This window comes from Phalacrocorax aristotelis, chromosome 3, assembly GCF_949628215.1.
Source record: "Phalacrocorax aristotelis chromosome 3, bGulAri2.1, whole genome shotgun sequence".
Lineage (NCBI taxonomy): Eukaryota > Metazoa > Chordata > Aves > Suliformes > Phalacrocoracidae > Phalacrocorax > Phalacrocorax aristotelis.
The window spans coordinates 97,502,945-97,522,828 of NC_134278.1; the positions used below are offsets into that span (position 1 = coordinate 97,502,945).

The 19,884-nt window shown below is 38.4% G+C and overlaps 1 protein-coding gene across 28 annotated transcripts in view; it reads left to right on the forward strand.

Moving 5' to 3' along the window:
- Positions 1-19,884, forward strand: part of NRXN1 (neurexin 1) — a 726,997-nt gene that overhangs the window by 582,760 nt on the left and 124,353 nt on the right. For all 28 annotated transcript variants that reach the window (XM_075088626.1, XM_075088628.1, XM_075088629.1 and 25 more), the window contains one exon: positions 19,084-19,255. In XM_075088626.1, the coding sequence (XP_074944727.1) occupies positions 19,084-19,255 (172 nt within the window). The remainder of the gene's footprint in view (positions 1-19,083; positions 19,256-19,884) is intronic.

Here is a 19,884-nt window from a genome sequence, read left to right on the forward strand (position 1 = left end):
TTGGTAAGATTAACAGTCTTCTAGTAGCATAACAGCTCATGATAGTCTTTGCTATTTATGTTCCTGCTGAGAGGAGAGGAAAAGCAGGTAGTTCAGTGAGCAAATTATAAAGTATGTGGGTTAATGAAGTGCCTGTCATAAAGCTGATTGTTGCTTCTTCATATCCTCTCTTTTTTGCTAACAAAGCTCTTAATATTCCAAAGCTTGGAAAATTGAACCTTTCTCTTTATTTTTCAGTGCACGTGTATATTCTGAACCTCACAAAAAAAAAAAAAAAAATCAGTGAAAGGTTTATTTTTATCAATCCAAGTACATACTGTGAATAAGTTAAGGTATAGAAGTAATATAACTCCTTACTGAGGCAAGTAAATCCTCAAAGTTTTGTTTTGGAACCCATTTCTACTAACAAAGTATTTTTAAACTTGGATTACTACATATTTTCATAATAATTTCCTCTCATAACCTCTCTGTCTTCCTGATAGAGACAATTTTACCCTTTTTTAAATACAAACAAGGGGAAAGGGATCAAATGTACTTTTCCGCATCTTTGTGTTCACTGTTTTATGTTGCTCCCTAAAGCCATGCAGTTGTTCAAGAGATTATTAAGGTGGCTCTTATATAAAACAGTGAGCTTTTGATTTCATTTTTATCCTTGCACGGTAGGGGTTTTTGTGCCTGGACTTGTGACCTATACTTATAGCTGAGGAATAAGAAAAAAATAAAAAAAAAAATTAAAAACCTCAATTCATACCTATGAACCCTATTGTCCTGTAATTACAAATGCATATTATTGACTTGCAAAGAAGACATGGATAGAGAGCATGAAAATGAGTTAGTACTGAAGGCATTTACTGCCCCATATTTACCAGTAGCAATAAGACAGGCAGTGCCAAAATCTAATCAGGAAATGTGATTGCAGATGCAGTTTCTTCTGTGTATTTTCCCTGCCATCTAAATATGTTCCTATCCCAACTCTAAAAATAACATCTCAAAGAGGAGATGGCAGAAATGTTTTTCAATATAATATGAACATGGTTAATCAATATACACACTTTGCTTCGGCTTAAATTTCCTTTGGAAAAGACTTTGGATTTTGCTGCATAAAAGGAAAAAGTGCAGAGGCACACAAAAAATAATCTCTTTTCCAAGTGTCCTGACTTGCACCTTGCAGACCAAAATGTGTGTTTGAGAGATCTTCATGTTGTTGCCAATTTCTGTGGGTTTTGTTATCATATTTTCGTGAGCAGTACCCTGTCCTTGCATCTTCCCTGGCATGATGGACACTATCCTTATTGTACAGAAGATGAACCGAAGCAAAGAGATACTGAAATGACTGTGGTAGTCTATGGCACTAGAAAGTATTAAGCTGGGAGGCACATAACCCTGAGACTCTTGCTTTTTCTGTGTCGTCTGCAACAGTGAGGTAACCACTGGCAGGTGCAGACAAGTACTTCATATACATCTTATTTGTATTTTCCAGGAGCATTTGAGGTTCAGTTTCATTTAATAATAAAGACCACCAGTTTGCTGGTCTACAGAAGCAGTAATGGGATGCCAGCAATAATACAGCTGAAGACTGAGAAAGATTTTTTTTTCAAAAATACACAATGTTGTTACGTATTTTTCTTTGTAATATCAAGCATAGGTAAAAGCAGTGAGGCCAGCGTTAGGGGGAAAGTCACGGCAGTGCACTTTCCTCTGTTAGCTCCCTTCCCCACTGTGCCACACCGCTTTGCTGCTGGTAACAAACCTGGAGAAACTCTCCAGAGTATGACTCTAGAAGGTGTAAAGAATGCTACAGTTGTTTCCAAGAATTACAATGTTAAATTAGATTGGGATTTGGTCCATCCCACCCTTAGAAAGTGGTGTGAGAAGCAGCTGAAAATGGAGTAATAAGCAGCCTCTCCAGGCACCAGGAAGAGCAGTAGCTCAGGGAAACTTTGGGGCTTCCCATCTCTATTCTCTTTCAGGTGCTGTGCTCTAACATGAAGGTCTAGAAGGAAATTGTCTAATGTTTGAATTGCAGTGAATGGTTTTTATGCTTTTAGCCGCTGTGTGTCTCTATCCAGACTTGATTTACTCTCATGTATTGAGTGTCTGAATATCAGGCACTGGTCAAGTGCACAGTCCTTTTATATTTTGCTGCATTTGGTGGGAAACTCTGATAATATAATTTCAGTAGCTCATTTTGTTACATGGGCAGCAAAAGAGATATTTACCCCAGTTTCCCTCATAATTTTAGAAACCATCATCATTTTGCACTCCTGGGACCTCCCCAACCCTTGTTATCTTGACGGCATATTTAAGGTGAGAGACTGAGTGCTGGCCACAGTATAGCCAGCCAGAAATGTCAATATATGATGGGTAGATGTAATTAAACTATTCTAGATCGCATGAGTAAGAGCAGTAGTACAGATAGGTTGCAGTGTTGTAGGCAGCACCAGCTGCTGCCACCTTTGCCTTTGAATACCCTAGTCACTGCTGAAAATTTATTACCCCATCTTTATAGCTTTTGTTTGCAGGAGAGAGTGGCCCAACCTGCACTGCAGACACACCTTCAACCAGAAAAGGTTGGTGTCATCCAGAGGCACTGGCAGAGGCTGACCGATGGGTTGTCCCACCTGATGGTGAATAGAGGACCCAAGTTCCGATGGGAACAAGCTCTTTTTTCCACTTTTAGGAAGAGGGAAAATAAATAAGATTCTGTTTAGAGAAGGGAAGGACAACACATAGCTCAGCCTTACATCGTCCTTTCTTAGGGTGTCCTAGCTCTGGCTTTTGAAATATCATTGCTCTTAGGGAATGAAGGCTCACCAATCAAAGCGAGCAGAGATCACAGCCCCTTAGCCCTGAGTGGTGGTCAGAGGGAAGGAAGGAGGTATCAGTCATGTAACAACACGGGATAGATGAGCTAACTTCAAAAAATAAAATAAATCCACATAGTTGGTTGTTAGGAGTCTGTTTCCCAGCAGTAAAAAGAGATATCCAGCCCATTTCTTCTTGCTGTAATTTTGCTTCCAGCAAAATCTGAAAACCTCAGTTTTGATTATTGCTATTGGGAAACATATGTGTTGTGTTTTATTTGATCCAAGATTGTCTGGAGCAGTCTGAAGCTGACCACATTATACTTCCAAGCGGCTTAACCAGAGAAGTTGCAATCTTGCCTTTTCCCACAATGGCTATACTAGCAAATGACACTTGCACATTTTTTGTCACATATCAATAGAAATTTACAGCTGAAGAAAGGTTTAAAAAAAAAAATCAATAGTTTTTCATGACTGCCTGAAGCTTTATGATTTGGCTCACTGGGTTGGTTAGAACTGTTTGCTGATGCTATTCTGGTGGTAGCAAGAAGGTATAAAATACTTTTTTTGCAGCCAATAACCACATTGAATTGTTCTTCTAAGTCTACATAATATAGAATGATTTTGAAAGCCTGTACAATCATTCAGTACACGTTTCTGCATTATTTTCTCCATGTTTGCATTTGTTATTTTGCACTTATTTGCTTTTTAAAGCAAAGCAAATTATTACCAACAATAATACTCCTAAAAGGATTGCCCAAGGGGGGCAGAAAAACAGTTGTTATGCATAGTACTTTTTATGTCCACATGTTTTACTATATTCTCTTTGGAAAAGATGTTTAGAGGTGCTTTAGGGAATGGGGGGAGGGTATGTGGATTACAAACATATAAGAAATAATGGAGGCAAATAGAAGGCAGGCCTTAATTTAATAATCTAATGCCACCGACTCATAGGAAAACTCTTTAGGACCAGGCCTTGCGGAAGGTATTGTAACACTGTAGTGTGTTGATATTTTAATCATTAATGTGTTTTCAAAGATCCCTGAAGTCACCGTCATGCTCTGCTCACTTGATCCTTCATGTTACAGCTCCCTTTTATCTCGCTTTTCCTCCAGGAACAAGGGAGATGTGGAGTGGGCTCACTGTTTTGTCAGGCTGTGCCAGAGAAAGTGGAACTAAGGCAACCTGAAAACTTCAGCTTGGCCAGGAAATCTGTGTGAAAGAAAAGCAGGAGTCTGCATAGAAACAGCATTTAAGATCTAATGCTTTTGGGATGGTTGTGGAGGTTGGTGGTGGGAATTACCAAGTGAGACTGCCTGGAGTCGCTGGATTGGAAAGTACTCCAGCCTGCAATGACACAGTGTGGGATATGAGTAGAGTTTCCTAAGCCAGGTCTAAATCCTTCTGAGTTAAGAGTTGCCTAGTGGCTTTTTTTTGGGGGGGTGTGTGGGTTTTTTTTTTTGTTTGCTTTTGTTTGGGTTTTTTTCATTGTTTTAATGGCCTTTTTAGGCTATAAACGGTATAAAAAAGTTTCACTAGTAATCGGAATCTAGGTGATAGCGTAGGTTTATAATCAACAGATTATAAATGACCAGAAAAAAATCTGACATTACAAAACACAAACTAAATATTGAAGGTTAAAAGCCACTCCTACTGCACTGCTTCCTGCACTTTTTGTTTGCTTCTGTATCCAACAAACCTTAAGTCCATTGCCCAACAGGGATAGTAATGAGAAAGAAGTTAGATGCTGGATATGGAAGGTTTACCTCAATGTATTCGGTTTCGGTTATATTCCCTTATTAGAAAACTGTGAAGGTATTAAGTGCTTTATAGTTGGTTATGGGTTTTTTTCCATTTGTTTATTTTTATATAAAGTTTTAAAAGCAACCCTCTCTAGTGGGTCATAGGCTTTTTCTGCATGAGCTGCATCCTGAGGCTTCATACTGTGTTTCATTAATTTCTAGACCAAAATAATTGTTCACAATTCATGTGCTTTTTCCTATTTTTATCCATCCCAGTTACTAACAGTCAAGCTAGAACCTCTTCTTACTTGATAACAATATCAATAAGTACATAAAAGTAAATATGGTAAGACGTGAGAGTTTTGTAGTTTCAAATAGTGAATCCATGAGACCTTTCCAAATGCAATCCTTTTAGCTGTATATCAGAGGAAGAAATTTTTTTTTTTCCTGAGGAAATTAATCTTTTGAAATTATTGTTATGAGGATACATGAGAAAGAACAGAATCCAGCCACCCTCCCTTGGGGTACGTGGAGATAGACACCTAGCTGTGACAGCACACATTTCAGCAAAGAGTTCCTGAGTATTTACCCAGCTTCTTAGGTAGGTTTAGCAGCCTGATTTTTCTCTAATGCCATAGCTGCTCCTCATATATGTATACCCTGGGTTGTCTATACTATATATCAGTCTCATTAATGACTGTGGACCACACACGCCTCTAGGTATTTTGTTAAGTAGGCACATTGCACAGTATTTTAGTTTACTGCTTCTTACTTGTTACATCTGCAAAGAACAAAGTTAAAGATCTGCATGTGCTTTAGTCAAAGGCACAACAATTAACTGTGTCAACACATCTAAGCTGGTTTAAAATCATTCCTTTCAAACAGTGGGAGAAGGGCACTGAAGGGATAATGCAGCATAGGCTGACTGTCTGAATATTTGTCTGTTGAGAGATGCACCCCACTCTTGCACTGATCTCAGCACCTGAACTAGGTATCAGTTTAAGGGTACCAGGGCATCTGAGAACTGCCCAGATCCCACTAGTTGTGCTATCTCTGCAAGAATTGTTTTGGCAGGGTTAAGAGGAGTAAAAAACAATAAACATTAATTTTAGTTACTTAAGGCAGTTGGGTCTTACTCTGAACGGATATACTGGTTTCAAAAGATACAAATTTTTTTTTCCTCTAAAAAATTAAAATACAATTGAAGGGTTTGAATTGAGCTGTGAATCAATTGTTCTATAGAGAGAAATATGTTCACACACAAATTCAAGAATAAATTAAGCTGTCTGCCATACAAGTTGACCCTAATTAAGGTCAATTCTCCTTGATAAGTAATTAATCAGTAATCTATACTATAGTTTAGTCTCTCTGTTAACAATAAACAGAACATTATTTTATTTTTATGGTTGGAATAAGTCTCTTAATTGATAGTTTTCTGCAGGAGGCAAACATCCATCAGCACTGAAACTGATACACTGAAGACATTTTAAATTAGAACATCATTAGTTAAATTAGTCAAAGAACAAAACTGCAAAGCTCAAGAGCGTACATCTTCTGCAAAATTCACTTTCTGTAATTTGTTGCTTATAAAGAAAAAAAGCATGTCACCTATCAACAAACAAGAGGACAAGGTCTCTGCCTGGAGGTGATAACAAATATTATCATTAGTATTATCATTCCCATAGAATTCAGTTTACAATGGTTGTCCTACTCTGCTCATCATCTTAGTTCCTGAACACCTCTCCACTAAGCAGTAATGGCAAATATTCATTAAGCTGTTTTGTATTATTGTCCCTCTATATGGAGTATATGCAGTAGGATGTTCTGTCTCCCCTTGTTATTCATATATATATATATATGTATGCATATGTAAAACATAGATACACAAGCAAACACACACAGGCATCTGTATGCATATATATATATCATGATGTATTTATTTTGGTGAAAGAAGGTGGAAAAGGTTTTGATTGTCAGTACCTGTCTCCACCTCAAGTTTAGTTTCTGGGTGTGGGATGCAGCCCAGAAAATAATTGTAATTATCAAGGAGGCAAAGTAAGTGCTCCTATACTACAGGAAGCAGAGCTCAGCGGAAGAGCAGCTCCAATGGATTCCTTGTTTGTGGTGTACTAGAGTACTGGAGTTTGTGGAGTTTCTTTACAGCAGGATAGGCACGGTACTTGCACGACGCTCTGCCCGAGCATTCCCCAGGGATGTGCAGAGCTGAAAGAGGAAATGGGCGAATGCTTATTGGGGAGATCTGTCAATCACAAATGCCCTTTGCTATGGTGAAAGAGCCAAGAAATCTGTTAGCAATTGCACAGACAAAGCAGAAGTGGCAAAAAGCTAGCTTCACTTCAGGTGAAAAAATTTGTGCATGATGTCCTTTAATGGTACTACTGTTTAATGAGACAGTGGGTAAAGAACAATTTGGAAAAATAAGAGAAGAAAAAGAAATAGCGTTTGCTTTTTATAGCCCTAACGTTATCACATTCAGTGCAGAAGAATGGATGAAAGGCTGCATGCGTGCACAGCCACACACACACGCATGCACGCCTACCTCGCCTGATGCTATACTAAAGCCATTTTGAGTGTAATGCTCTTGAATAAATTGCTCCAGAGTGGTTAGTTCACCCATCTGGAAACCTCACCTCTGTGATGCTAGCAAAGTCAGCAAGACATTGGGTTGTCTGCTGTAGAACAAGGCATTTCAGACATAAGCTACCCAGAACGCTATTTAAAATGCAGTTTTCCCCCTGCTAAGTTTTTAGGAGGTCTTATGACTGGGACTTGATCCAACAGGTCCATGAATCCCCTTCCCAGCAACTCTCTGTGGTTTTTTTTTGTTTTTGTTTGGTTTTTTTTCCCTTTTTATTGTCCTCCCTTTTAGAGTTGCCCATTATCTTCCCTGACACCCTGATGTATTTGCACAGGCTTATCTGACCAAATAGATGCAAAGCTTTTCAGAGTCTTCAGGTAATCAGATTTGTGTGTCACAAGTCATAGCTATGCCAGCCAGCTAGGTTGCATTTTGGAGTGGCTGAGCTACAGGAAGGGGATGTATTTGTAGGGTAGCTATTTGTAGCAGGGGTCTTCTGACATGTAAAATCCTTCCCCCTCCCTTTTTTCCGTTTTCATATAGTCCCTCACTAACATTTAAAGCTGTAGAAGTATGAAAATGAAAACAGTTACCTGTCTGGTTTCTACTAAGATTTTTCTAGGAAAATCTTGATCTTAGTAAAGCCAGAATTTTAATAAAAATAGTGAAAGCACATCATTTGCAGTGGCTGTCTGTCAAATATTTTACCATCATATCTCTTCCACACTGAAATATGTGAGAATAGCGGTAAGAGGCAGAAGCTCTGAAAAGTGACAAGTAACTCTAATGAGAGATGCCCTGGTTTTACCATTTTGCTCTTTGTAAAGTGGCCTTGACTTCAGTGGAGTTACTTCTGACTTTTAACTTTCAGAGGTAAATATCTGCCATGTATATAAAAAACACAAAGAGAAGAAAGTAAATGCGCTAAGGGCAGAAATCAGGCATATGCTGTTAGTGAGGTTAGAATAATGCCCTAAAAGTTGATTGCTGGTTGCGTAACAGACCCCATTTGCAAAGTGGTAATTTCCAACAGTAGTAGAAGTCTACTTCTACTTGCAAAGTACATAAGAAGCGAAGAATTTATAACTAAGAGGATGACATTGTTCCATTTCTTTGTGCAGTTTGAAGATAATGGTGCATTTTGCAGTTTTGTCTGTTAATGGCTGTTGCTCTACATGTTGTAAAGCTAGCGTTCATATACTGTTAGGGATTTTTTAAATGCCATTGTGTTCATGAACACAAATAATATATTTGGCCGTCATTCAAGCCTGATGCTGATCATTCCAGTGAAGACAACAACATTCATGACTCTTCCCTGCTTTGGAGAGGCATTCAGAGCCTGACAGTACCGAACTCTGTTAAATGCAAAGCTCCCTTGCTGTGGGTTAACTTCTGTTTTGATGTTGTCTTATATGCTTGGGGTTAGCCTTTTCAAATATCTGGCAGGCTTCTTTTATACACAATTAAGTTTATTAGCAAGCTTCTTGCATTTTGAAGAGCATATTGTTGAAGGTGCTCTTGCTATTTGCAATGCTTCCTTCAAAGATTTCCTCCTTATAGAAGCTCTTTAAGAGCACTAATGATTTCCTGTAGACAGCCCGTTCATTACTTGGAGGCACTTCTCTTCCACAGAATGTTTTTTTTTTTGTTTCAGTTTTAAGATGTCAAAGCAATGTCGTTCAAACCTTGGGGGCTGTTAGCAGCAGTAGCAGAGGAGAACCTAGAGATAGCTATCAGATTTTGCTTTCCCCTTCCAGCTACCTGTTGGATTTCACAGTCCAGTCAACTAAAGCTGTTTGATCACTTCATGTGCTACATGTATTCAGTGTAAGAATTTTTACATGCTCTGCAGCATTAAGTGATCAAAAGAAGTGAGATCTTCTGTTGTAGCACTGATAATAGGCTACTCCACACTGTGTGTCTCAGCACAGCATGCAGGGAAATTGTCAAAATGGCTTTGATTCTGAAGGATCTGCAAGATGAAGAAAGATAAGATAAAGGAAACTACTACCATTGAGAAAAATACACATGGTATTAAAGCTTGCCGTAGGATGACTCTACACTTGATGATAAGAGAAAGAAAGCTGGCAACAGAAACGATAGGGGTGCTCAGAAAATGGGACAACAGCCAGGACTTGCTGTTCTATAGAGAGGTAAGCCCAACCTGTGGCATGTTGTAGCTCTGCTGTCTAGTAATAGCACAGCTATGTTTCCTTGTTTGAGGTCTTTTCACTTCAGTTTTATCTTTGACTCATAAACCAGTAATAGGTTTTTTTGTTTGTTTTTGGTTCTACTTCTGCTTAACTACTTGGCAGATATGAATTGTTTCAGACAGTTTCTGAAGGAATAATATCCTGTTTTCTTCATTTTACAGATAGGACACAAAAATATTCATCTAGGTCCACTATTCACATGTTTGGCTTTTAAATCACTTTGTGGGCTGCTTTTTTTTGTGTTTTTTTGTTTGTTTGTTTGTTTCAGTTTTCTTTCACGTAAGTCCATGTCAATAATGAATACTGAGCAGACAAGACGAATTAGGTATAGGTTGTTTCCAACTGGAGACTCCAAAACAAGAGAAGAAGGGTTAAGAATTAATTCTGGAAATACATTTGTATACAGGCAATCAGAAAAATAAAGGAATGCAGAGTCTGGATTTAAACAGTGTTTAAAAAGTACCTTCACCCAGTGTCTGTGGTAGGCATCTGGAAATATTAAAGATTGTTGTTAATATTAAAGGAAGGTTTATCAAAGGTGTGAATGGCAGGTAGGTGTTTTCATTAAAGCTCAATAGAATTTGGGTGTCTAATACCATTTTTGGGTTTTAATAATTCCCTACAGGATTTTAATATAAAAAGCCCTATGACCCAGATTCTAAAAAATTTATTACTTATGTTTTCATGAGCATGTGTGCTGATCATATGGCTATTAATCATTTAGCATGAAAGCCTGCTTGAGAATTTGCTGAATCTTTGTTTCTGGTCCTAGTTATACCTCCATCTGACTCTGATTTTGGATTTGTTTCAGACACACAAATTATCATAAGAGTTCTGTGAAGCCTTTCTAAGCACAGAAATCAATACCCTTAAACCAGTACAATTTCCAGTGTGGATTAGGTTGTACCATTGTCAAGGTGCTATTTGGTTTTTTTTTTTTTTCCTCCAGGCGTACCTTGACACCTTTGGATGACTGTATCCAGTCCCAGGAACACTATTTTAATCATCTCTGTATAAAAACATTATAAAAAAAAGTAGAAAGCAGCCTAATTTTCAAATGTCACTGATGTCACTGTGCTTATCTAGAAACACATATTGATGAATGTGTGGGGAGGAACAGTGTGTGCCGTTTTTGAGTAGCTGGAGCTCCCAATGAGTATGCCATTGCTCAGGCTGGGCATATTATATTCGAGGTGCACAAGCTCACAGGCATCTGCCTGTGTGGAAAATAAGGATGCAAGAATGAAGTCAAGGCATGTGAGCTACTTTGGCCACTAGTTAAAAGCCTTTCTTCCCCTTCAGAGTAGTCTGTTTGCTGTAACAGCATCTGCAGTGTCTTCAACCCATCCATACTATCTCACCACAACTGGGAATCCTTGGTCAGACACTAGCGAGGTCAAGACATTTCTGTGCTACATGCTGTTCTCATAAAATCATATAATGGTTTAGGTTGGAAGGGACCTTTAGAGGTCATCTGGTCCAACCCCCCTGCAATCTGCAGGGACATCTTCAACTAGATCAGGTTGCTCAGAGCCCCGTCCGACCTGACCTTGAATGTTTCTGGGGATGAGGCACCTACCACCTCTCTGGGCAATCTGTTCCACTGCTTCACCACCTTCATAGTAAAACTTTTTTTCCTTATATCCAGTCTAAATCTACCCTCCTTTAGTTTAAAACCATTGCCCCTTGTCCTGTCACAACAAGCCTTGCTAAAGAGATTGTCCCCATCCTTCCTATAGTCCCCCTTTAAATACTGAAAGGCCGCAATAAGGTGTTCCCGCAGCCTTCTCTTCTCCAGGATGAACAACCCCAACTCTCTCAGCCTGTCCTCATAGAAGAGGTGCTCCAGCCCTCGGATTATTTTTGTAGCCCTCCTCTGGACCTGCTCCAACAGGTCCATGTCCTTTCTGTGCTGAGGGCTCCAGAGCTGGAAGTTTTGACAGAAAGTACCATGTTAAGGGCTGACTACTTAAATTGTTCTTTACTGCATATTTTCTCAGAAAAATTTAATTTTGTGTACTGCAGTAATGATGCTGAGTGGATAATAAGATGCAGTATGCTGCTACTGCAGGCTCTACACCATATGTCTTCCATAACTATTGCATTTTGGGGGGCTGGTTGTTAAGGTAATTGTATCATCTCAGTAATTCATCATCAGAATAACTTGAAGTAATACAGCTATGATATATAGCAGTGAGAATTACAATGTTTAAAACTAAACAGCAAAACTGTAGTCTGAGAGCTGAAGTGTCAGAATTGTAGATTTATAAAATTTTCTACAGTTCTACTTGCTGAGCTTTATATATAAATCGAATTGCTATAACAACACTTAAAGGAGACTGTGAGGATAATTATTTTAAAGCAGAAAGTGATACAAGTCATTATTTCATAGTAAGAAAATAGTAGTTGCTTCCTGCCTTGAAACACTTGGGCAGTGAATGCTTCTGTGATACCTTCTTTCTAGGCCTTTTGTTCTGCGATTACATATATGGCATTTTGTGACATAAAAAAACCCATTTTAAGTCATGTGTCACTTCTTCCACTTAGTGAACCACTTAGCCGTATCTGAAAAATATGTCTGAGAAGATACCTCATTTGTAAATGGTGGGTCCATATTTCACTTACCTCTTTCAAGGGTGATTGGTTTAAGGCTAGAAGCCTTTTAATTTTTATAGAGCAACATTTAAGAGTGCAGTAGCTCTGGCAGCATCTGTATGTATTTGCATACATAATATTGTTACAGTGAAAGTGCTATTTCTTATATGTCAACCAGGGCCATCTGGGGAACAATGAGTTTTTATTATTTCTGTATTGATTTAGAAAATCTAGATAATTTAATGGCATGAAACTGGGGTCATTTAAAGGTTTATGGAATGATCTTACAGGTCTTCTGAATAAAATGTGAAAGCAAAATATGTTGCAAATTCTCTCTTCATCTCTCTAACAAAATCCATGAAACAACTGATTGGTGATCCCAAGATTAGGGAGGGAAAAAATTTGTTGCTGTATATTTATGATTATAGATCTGGTTTTCAAGTGCCTTATACTGTCTGTAGAAGAATCTTGGTGCAGATGAGAAATGTGTGCTTGGGTTTGTACTTAGGTGAGGATGCACAGGTGCTGCAGGAAATAATGGTAACATTTGTGGCTCAGCAGACAATATTTTTCCGCTGTGAATAGTACGAATAATGGTTTACTGTAGTGTTAGGCAGCAATTTCAAATGGGATAGGTGTGTGCAAATGCATAACACAGACCTGACCGCTCTCCTTTCAGGAATCCAAGGGTCACGTTTAGATTCCAGCCACCACTCAAGCCAAGTACTTATATCCTTCAATATTTCAATTTAATTTCCTGAATGCAAGCATGCTGTGTAGTTGAGGCTCAAAAAGACTAGTAAGCTGTAGATAAAGTCTTGTAGAGCAGTTTGGGAAGTAAGTATTGTCAGTTTATCCCTCGACTCCTACCATCTGGGGGACCAGGAGGCTGAAAGCCAAGTAAAGCAGAACAAATCTTTTCAGAAGCAGGTCCAGTGATGAAGAAGGAGCAGTCAAAATTGCTGGGAGACTGGATTGAGAGGATGCCCATTTTGCTGCATGTTGCTCAGGTTTGATATAAGGGTAATAAAATCAGTGTCATTTGCAGAGAGTATCACACCTTCAGCTGGAAAAAATATCAAGCATTTAGTTTAAAATCATGGTATTTAACACGACTATCAACTCTTCCTGTTAACCTGCCAATGCAGTAGCCTGCAAGGCTTTGGGTTTTAAGGTTTTAAATTAACAGAAATTAACTGTAGATTAACAAATTAACAGAACTAGACGCTTGTTTTAAAATGCAAAGTGGGATTTTCTCATAACCTAAGGTCTACAGAGCTATGGATTTAAGAAATAAGCAAATGTCAGGAAAGTTGCAAATAAATGGTGAGAACTGGCAAGGAGGAACACTAGGAATAGCTCAGTCTCCTTCCTTAGGCAACCAGAAAAGGGAGAATCTTCTATTTATTTACTTATTATTTTCACTTCTCCACAGTAGCTACATATTTTCAGCTTTTGGGAAATGAAAGAGAAACCTAACAGCTTCACACTTGTCAGATGCCAGTCTGCTAAAGACTGAATACTGGGTGGATGCACCCTGTCAGACATCAGCAAATATCTTTGCTTCCTTTCTTGAAGTGCCTACCTATGACTGATAACTTTGCCTGGTAGTGCTCTGATAGAGTTTTCAAGCCCCTCCTACATTTTCTACAGTATGTCAAGCACTGATATACTGAAAGCTATTATCCATCCCTGAAAAGGGTTACCTTTCTGAATTAATGAAGGGACACAAAATCTGACTGTTAGTACTCAAGATGAAGGATGACATGAGGGTGCCTGTATCTATGGTATGTTGCCTTGCAGCTGACTAAAAAGTAAAAAGATTTGAGTACTGATGGTAAAAATTGGGTTGAATATTTTATCACTTCTCATAGAGTAAAAGCAGTAACAAAAATATTTTTTACATTACTTGTGATGTTAGATTAATGACATAATACCTACAACTATGAATTTAAAAACCCATATCCAGAAAGTTAACTTCCTTCACTGGAATGTAAAATATGGATTCATTCAAAGAACTCTTCCCAGATGCTTTGTATTTTCTGTGTCTTTCCCAGGACACATTTCCTCTGGAAGTTACTACAATAAGAAATATTGATGGATCATTAGACTAAAATATATGTAGTTACTCAATTAGTCTTGGAGTTCAAATATATCTTGTGTCCACTATATTCCCCTCACTTCCTGAAGCAAACACTACTATTTTTATATATGCATTTCCTCACAGGATTTAGAAAATCAGAAATTACTTAAATTATTTTGCACGCATTTCTATAATATAGAATATTAGTCTCTGGTTACATTGGGTGAAAATGATCTCACTCTTCTTAATAAAACTCAAGAAATGGAAGCGGTTAAAGGTTATAAGTGTTACAAGTTTAGGTAGTCTGTGGTCTTTCCTAAAACTACTGTTGTGCCAAATTTGCACGTACTCATGTTTGACTGATCCCAGAATTATTACTACAGAGAGCAGCAGTAAAGCCTTGCTGATGCTATAGGAAATATCATAATTCTGGAGATACATATAGAGATATATATATTTTATACTAGCATAGGGTTTTACAGCATTTGGAGTTGGCAGATCAGTAGCACTGGACTAGGGTCCAACAGGGAACAAACTGCACTGTCAGCTGTTGGCTTGATTTGCATCTCATGTTTTTCACTTGGTTCTTGGGTTTATCAGCATTCTCGGTACTTTGTCAGAAGCCTGTTAAAGCCAAGGTAGAAGTATTTAGAGTACACAGTTAATAAAACATGCTTGAAAATAGTCCGCTGGAGTTGCCAGATTATAATAGTATCTGCCAGTTCTTTTGAAGACAAAATATTTTGAAATGAGTGTTATATACAGATGCATACACACACACCTATACTGTTTGAGCAATCAAAACTCCTGGTGTTTCAGAACACATTAGGAATGTAGGATTGGAGCTAAACATGTATATCTTCTGCTTTTATCCAACTGCTTTGAAGCTATTAACATACGCATCCCTACGCTGTGAGCCTGGACTTCTACAAGTGCCTGGACAGCAGAGTTTAAAGCCTGCGTTGCACGTTGCAGTAACATGTAAGGGAATGTTAGGTATCATCAAATGGGCTTATCTGTCTGTGTGGTACTGTGGAGAGAAAGTCACCCTGGCCTCAGAAACACGAGTGCTACATGGCCAAAGCGCCTCCAAACTAAAAGTTTAGCTTTTCTGAAGAGCTGCTAGTTGGAGCTCAGAGTGTCAGGTAGCTTGTCTGTAGGTGAATCGGAAGTGCCTGCTCTGCTTTATCCCAGGGAGCAGTGGTGGTGATGTGAGGTTGTAGTAGTATTAATAGCACCTTCTTATTTGAAGTTCAAAATAATTTCCAGACACAAACGTTTACGCTACTTCTTGAAATGCTTCACTCTTCTGCTGAAGGCGTGTCCTCTTTTCTGGCCTCTCTCAGAAATAATATTGGAGACTCTCCAATATCCTACATGTCTCCATTCTGTTGTCGTGGCCTTCCCAGTTCAGATTAGGTAAAGGCACTGTAGGAAAATAAATTAATTTCATTTCTATGTTCTCTCACAACTGTGTGAGATTGAGAAAAATAAAACACATGCTAAGAACCATAAACATGCTGTGGACTTCTACAGGTCTTGTGTACAGAGCTGATTTTTACCAAAGCAGTACTGAAATTATCATCTTTGCTGGTAGGCAAACATAACCTCCTAGAAATATAAGCCTGAAATGCTGTGTTATTTCAGGTGACCGGCAAGGATAAGATCATTCAACAGTAATGTTGACTTATTGTGGTACTTAGTAATGCACAGAGATTTCTATAGTGCCCATCATCAGGGTGCTGAAGAGAGAACCTCTAATTCAGCATTAGTCTGAGGCTGTTTCTGATAAGAATAACGTTAAGATTATTATGAATGAACAAGTGATAAAGAAAAATTTCTACTACTGCACTATGCAACTGAGGCTGCCAAAGCAGGAATAGTAATTTAGTATGCTTCAGTTTCATCTGTCTCTTCCCTTTCCACATTACCATGTTGCTCCAAAAAGAAGAAGGAAAAGTAAAAAGCAGCTCTTTCTAATGGGCTATGGATCCATTATATTAAGCATCACAGGGCTGGGGGCTGTGATCAGGTTATCTCAACAGGTTACTGTACACCAGCTGATCCACAATTCCTGTATGTGCACATGGTCTTAACTAATGACAAATGAAAAATAATGTGACTTGCGTTATCTTGCAGCGAAGGAGGAGAACAGTGAGTCAAACTACTGCAGGATTATGCACGGGCTTAAAAAAAAAATGCTACCTACATACGGAGGTGCTTGTTGCAACTCAGCTGATATCTGGTGACTTACTGCTTTGTGGTAGTGTCATCATCTGTCTGGGGCCATGTACTGTCAGGCCTTTGCATCATATTTTATTTTGTGCTTCTAAAGGGCTGTGCACAATGGGGTTATAGTCCATATCATGTTTAGCCTGATGTTCAGAAGTCAAACTTAAATATGGATATAATAATGAGGAGGACTTAAACTCAAAACCTAGGTTTGCTTCCTTGTTTTATGGGACCTTACATAAATGCCCACACGTGCTGAGGAAGTGTGGAAAAATGAAACATATTCTTTAAATATGGAGTTATTAATGTTCTCAGCTATACAAATATATCAGAAAGAGAGCCAAAAGAATCACTATAGTGAGTTAACCACTATTAGGGTGATATTCTTTGCTATTGCAGCTGCGTGCTTGGTGTCTATGCACAGTACTTCTGTACAAATGTAGAGAAGTCAGGGAAACTTGCTTTTTTAACTAAAAAGTATATATGTATTGAGCAAGGCTAAAGGTCTGTCTTCAAGTCTGTAAAGCATTCATTTCACTTGCCAATACCTGGCCATTTACAAATGGTAACTTGGTAACCATTGCAGCATCGCATTCTCTTATTTCGGAAAAGCAGCTGATATATTTGCCTTTTATGCCATTTCATTTTGCCTGCCTGCACCTGTCCAATTGACTCAAAGGTGTGGGTTTTTTTTCTTGTCATTTTTTGATCTAAAATAATATATGTATATACATATATATAGCACATACGAAAGTAGGTATGTCAAGTATAGGTCATGAGTAGTATAATTATGATTTCTTGAAAGTACTGTGAATAGGTGCATATGCCATTATCATTACGTGCTGGTTTTCTGGTTTTCATAAAGTAGTAAAAGGGGAGATTGCTTTAGAGCCAGGACAGTGTTATATTTCTTTGTATATATTTCTGTACAAAGAGAGTAAGCATATGAATGAAACAGGTGAAGCAAATAAGCTACTGCATCTATGGGAGAAAATGGGGAAAATCTATTCAGAGTCATAGTTGAAATAAAAGAGAGCTACAGTTAGTCTCCCAAGATAACTGGGGGATTGCTCTGCAACTTGCATGAGAGGCAAAAGAAGGTTAGCACGTGCTGAATGAGGTAGATCCTTTATTGACATCCTATAGGCATGGAAAAGTAGGACCAGCCTATAGAGAAACGTTAAAACAAATCTGCAAGAAGAAAGAGAAATGTTTAGAAGGTGATTTAAGTAACCGAGGGGAAAAAAAACCAACAAATAAAAACAAACGAAAAAACAAACCTACAAACCACTTTTCAGAGTCATTCTGCAAATCTCAGTAGGGAATGGTCTTTTTATTGTTTTAAAAAAGATCATAGCTGAAGAAGTGATAGCATAGTGCCAAAGCGTTGAGGGACTTTCTCCAAAGGTGTTCAGCAGCTGCTCAACTGTGTAACTGGAATATGCAAGCACTACTGGAAAATGAAGTCAGGTATTTAAAAAGAGAATAAAATAAAGTGGAAGAGCTCCTGAGTTCTTTGCCTGGGAGACTTCCAGAGACAAGGAGCTGCAGGATACACTTACTGCAGGGAGCGGTACCAGGGTAATAAAAGAAAAAAGGGGCAGACACAAAAGCTGCATGGGAGAGGTGAAGCTGGTTCTGGAAAGACTGATGTGAATGACCAAGAGGTACAAAGTGAAATGTTTCATTGTGTTTCATCTGGTAGTGTAAAAACTTAAAGAAGTTTTTTAACTCTTAAGAAGGATGTACCAGTACCAACGACCTGAAATTTCACATTGAATTGCCACTTATTATGCACAAGCCCCTAATCTCATACTGTGCAGTGCTTCTCTTTTTTTTTTCTCCTTAATTTAGTAAGTGTCCTTATTCAGGAATAGAACTGATTTTATAGAAGAAAAAAAAAACACGAAGCCCTTAAGTTAAGCTTTTAGTAGACATTAAAAGACTTCGTTAAAATGTAAATGTCCTGTTAGAGCAAATGTCTTAATAATTAAAAGACTATAAAAACGAAAAAGTGCTAATATCACAGTCATCTGGAAAACTTACAGCCTTGGTCCTGAGTATGAACGTGTGTGCAAAGTCCCCTTAGCCCTACGCGTTCTCAGGGACGGGAGTTTACAGGCAAATCCCAGCCAAAAAAATCAGCCTTGGTCCTTAGTGGGAACAAGATGCTGTCCCTGTGTCACAAATGCCTTTCACCCCTCTCTGGCTCTCATCAGGGAAGTCTTTGTTAGTCAGTTGGTCTGTTCTTGCCTTAATGATTCAGAGCTACAACAATGTGAAGCAAAAAATCCCTCCATTAGAGGGGAAAAAAAGTTTCCTCCTTTGTTATCATTTGTGAAGACTCTGAGTATGAATGAGGTTTGGAGAAAAGAGGTGCAGGGCTGGGCCTTGGCTTTTATAGCCAGAAAATCCTCATACCTCTTCCAAGTGACACTGCAAGGCTTTCTGTTTTGAAAGCCTAAAAGGAAAAATGGTGTTTAATTCTCATGGAGGTGAGGGAGCGAATGAAGAAAGAAAACTTGAGCTTCCCTCCTCCTCATCTTGGTCTAAATCCCTTAGAAAAGGAGAGAACTCAATTTGGTGAAATAACTCATTTGGAATATCAATTATCCATCAAAGAGATGTCCTGGACTTACTGAGCTGTCAGGAGGCTTGTCACTGCCACATACAAGCCTTCAGAAGTTACATCTGAGGAGGGAAGATGTTGTTAGAAATCTTTCCCTGTATGACACGCTGTCTCTATTTCTTGCTAAAACAACTCTTAATTAGTTCTTCTTCTTCTTCTTTTTTTTTTCTTTTTTTTTATATGCAGCACCAGGGAAAAATTGGAGTTAAATTTAATGTTGGAACTGATGACATCTCTATCGAAGAGATCAACGCAATCATTAATGATGGAAAATACCATGTAGTACGTTTCACAAGAAGTGGTGGCAATGCCACATTACAGGTGGACAACTGGCCAGTTATCGAACGTTACCCAGCAGGTAAGGGCTTACACAAACGCTTGTAAGAGGGTGGGAGATGTGTGGACTTTGGCTCATTTTGCTTCTCTTCTAATACAGCGTCAGCTCCTTCGCAGTGTTTTAGTAGCTAATTAAGTAGTTAAAGAATCCTGAGTGATGTGCAGTTTATGATGATGGCATTTCCTAAGTGAGATAAAAGCACAAATTCAAGTTATTACTGGAATTGGAAAAATACAGTTATAAAGGCATGAAATAGTGGTTTTGTTTCTTGTTTTCATTTGTTTTTATTGGATTGTTGTTTTAGGGGGAAAAAAGGCTTTGACAAAAGCTACACAGTAAAGTGACTTCCAAATCGATCTCCAAGTGATGGGGTAAAATATTTACTGAGGAAAAGGTTGTCTGTGTTCTTTTAATTACAAGTTGTTATTAAAGCAGTCTGAAGCTTATTAATTTAGTAGAAGTGTTTCAACAGGCATAGATCAAAAGTTTATCAGTTATTTGTTGTACAACTAACCAACAAAATTAAGATGCCTTAACTTAAGATGCAAACAGTGGGATATTACTTATGCAAGTGATGCTGCTTACTTGAACCAGGACCACTCATGTTAACACAGAGTTGCCTTGATTGGGCCCATATTTAATTTTATGCA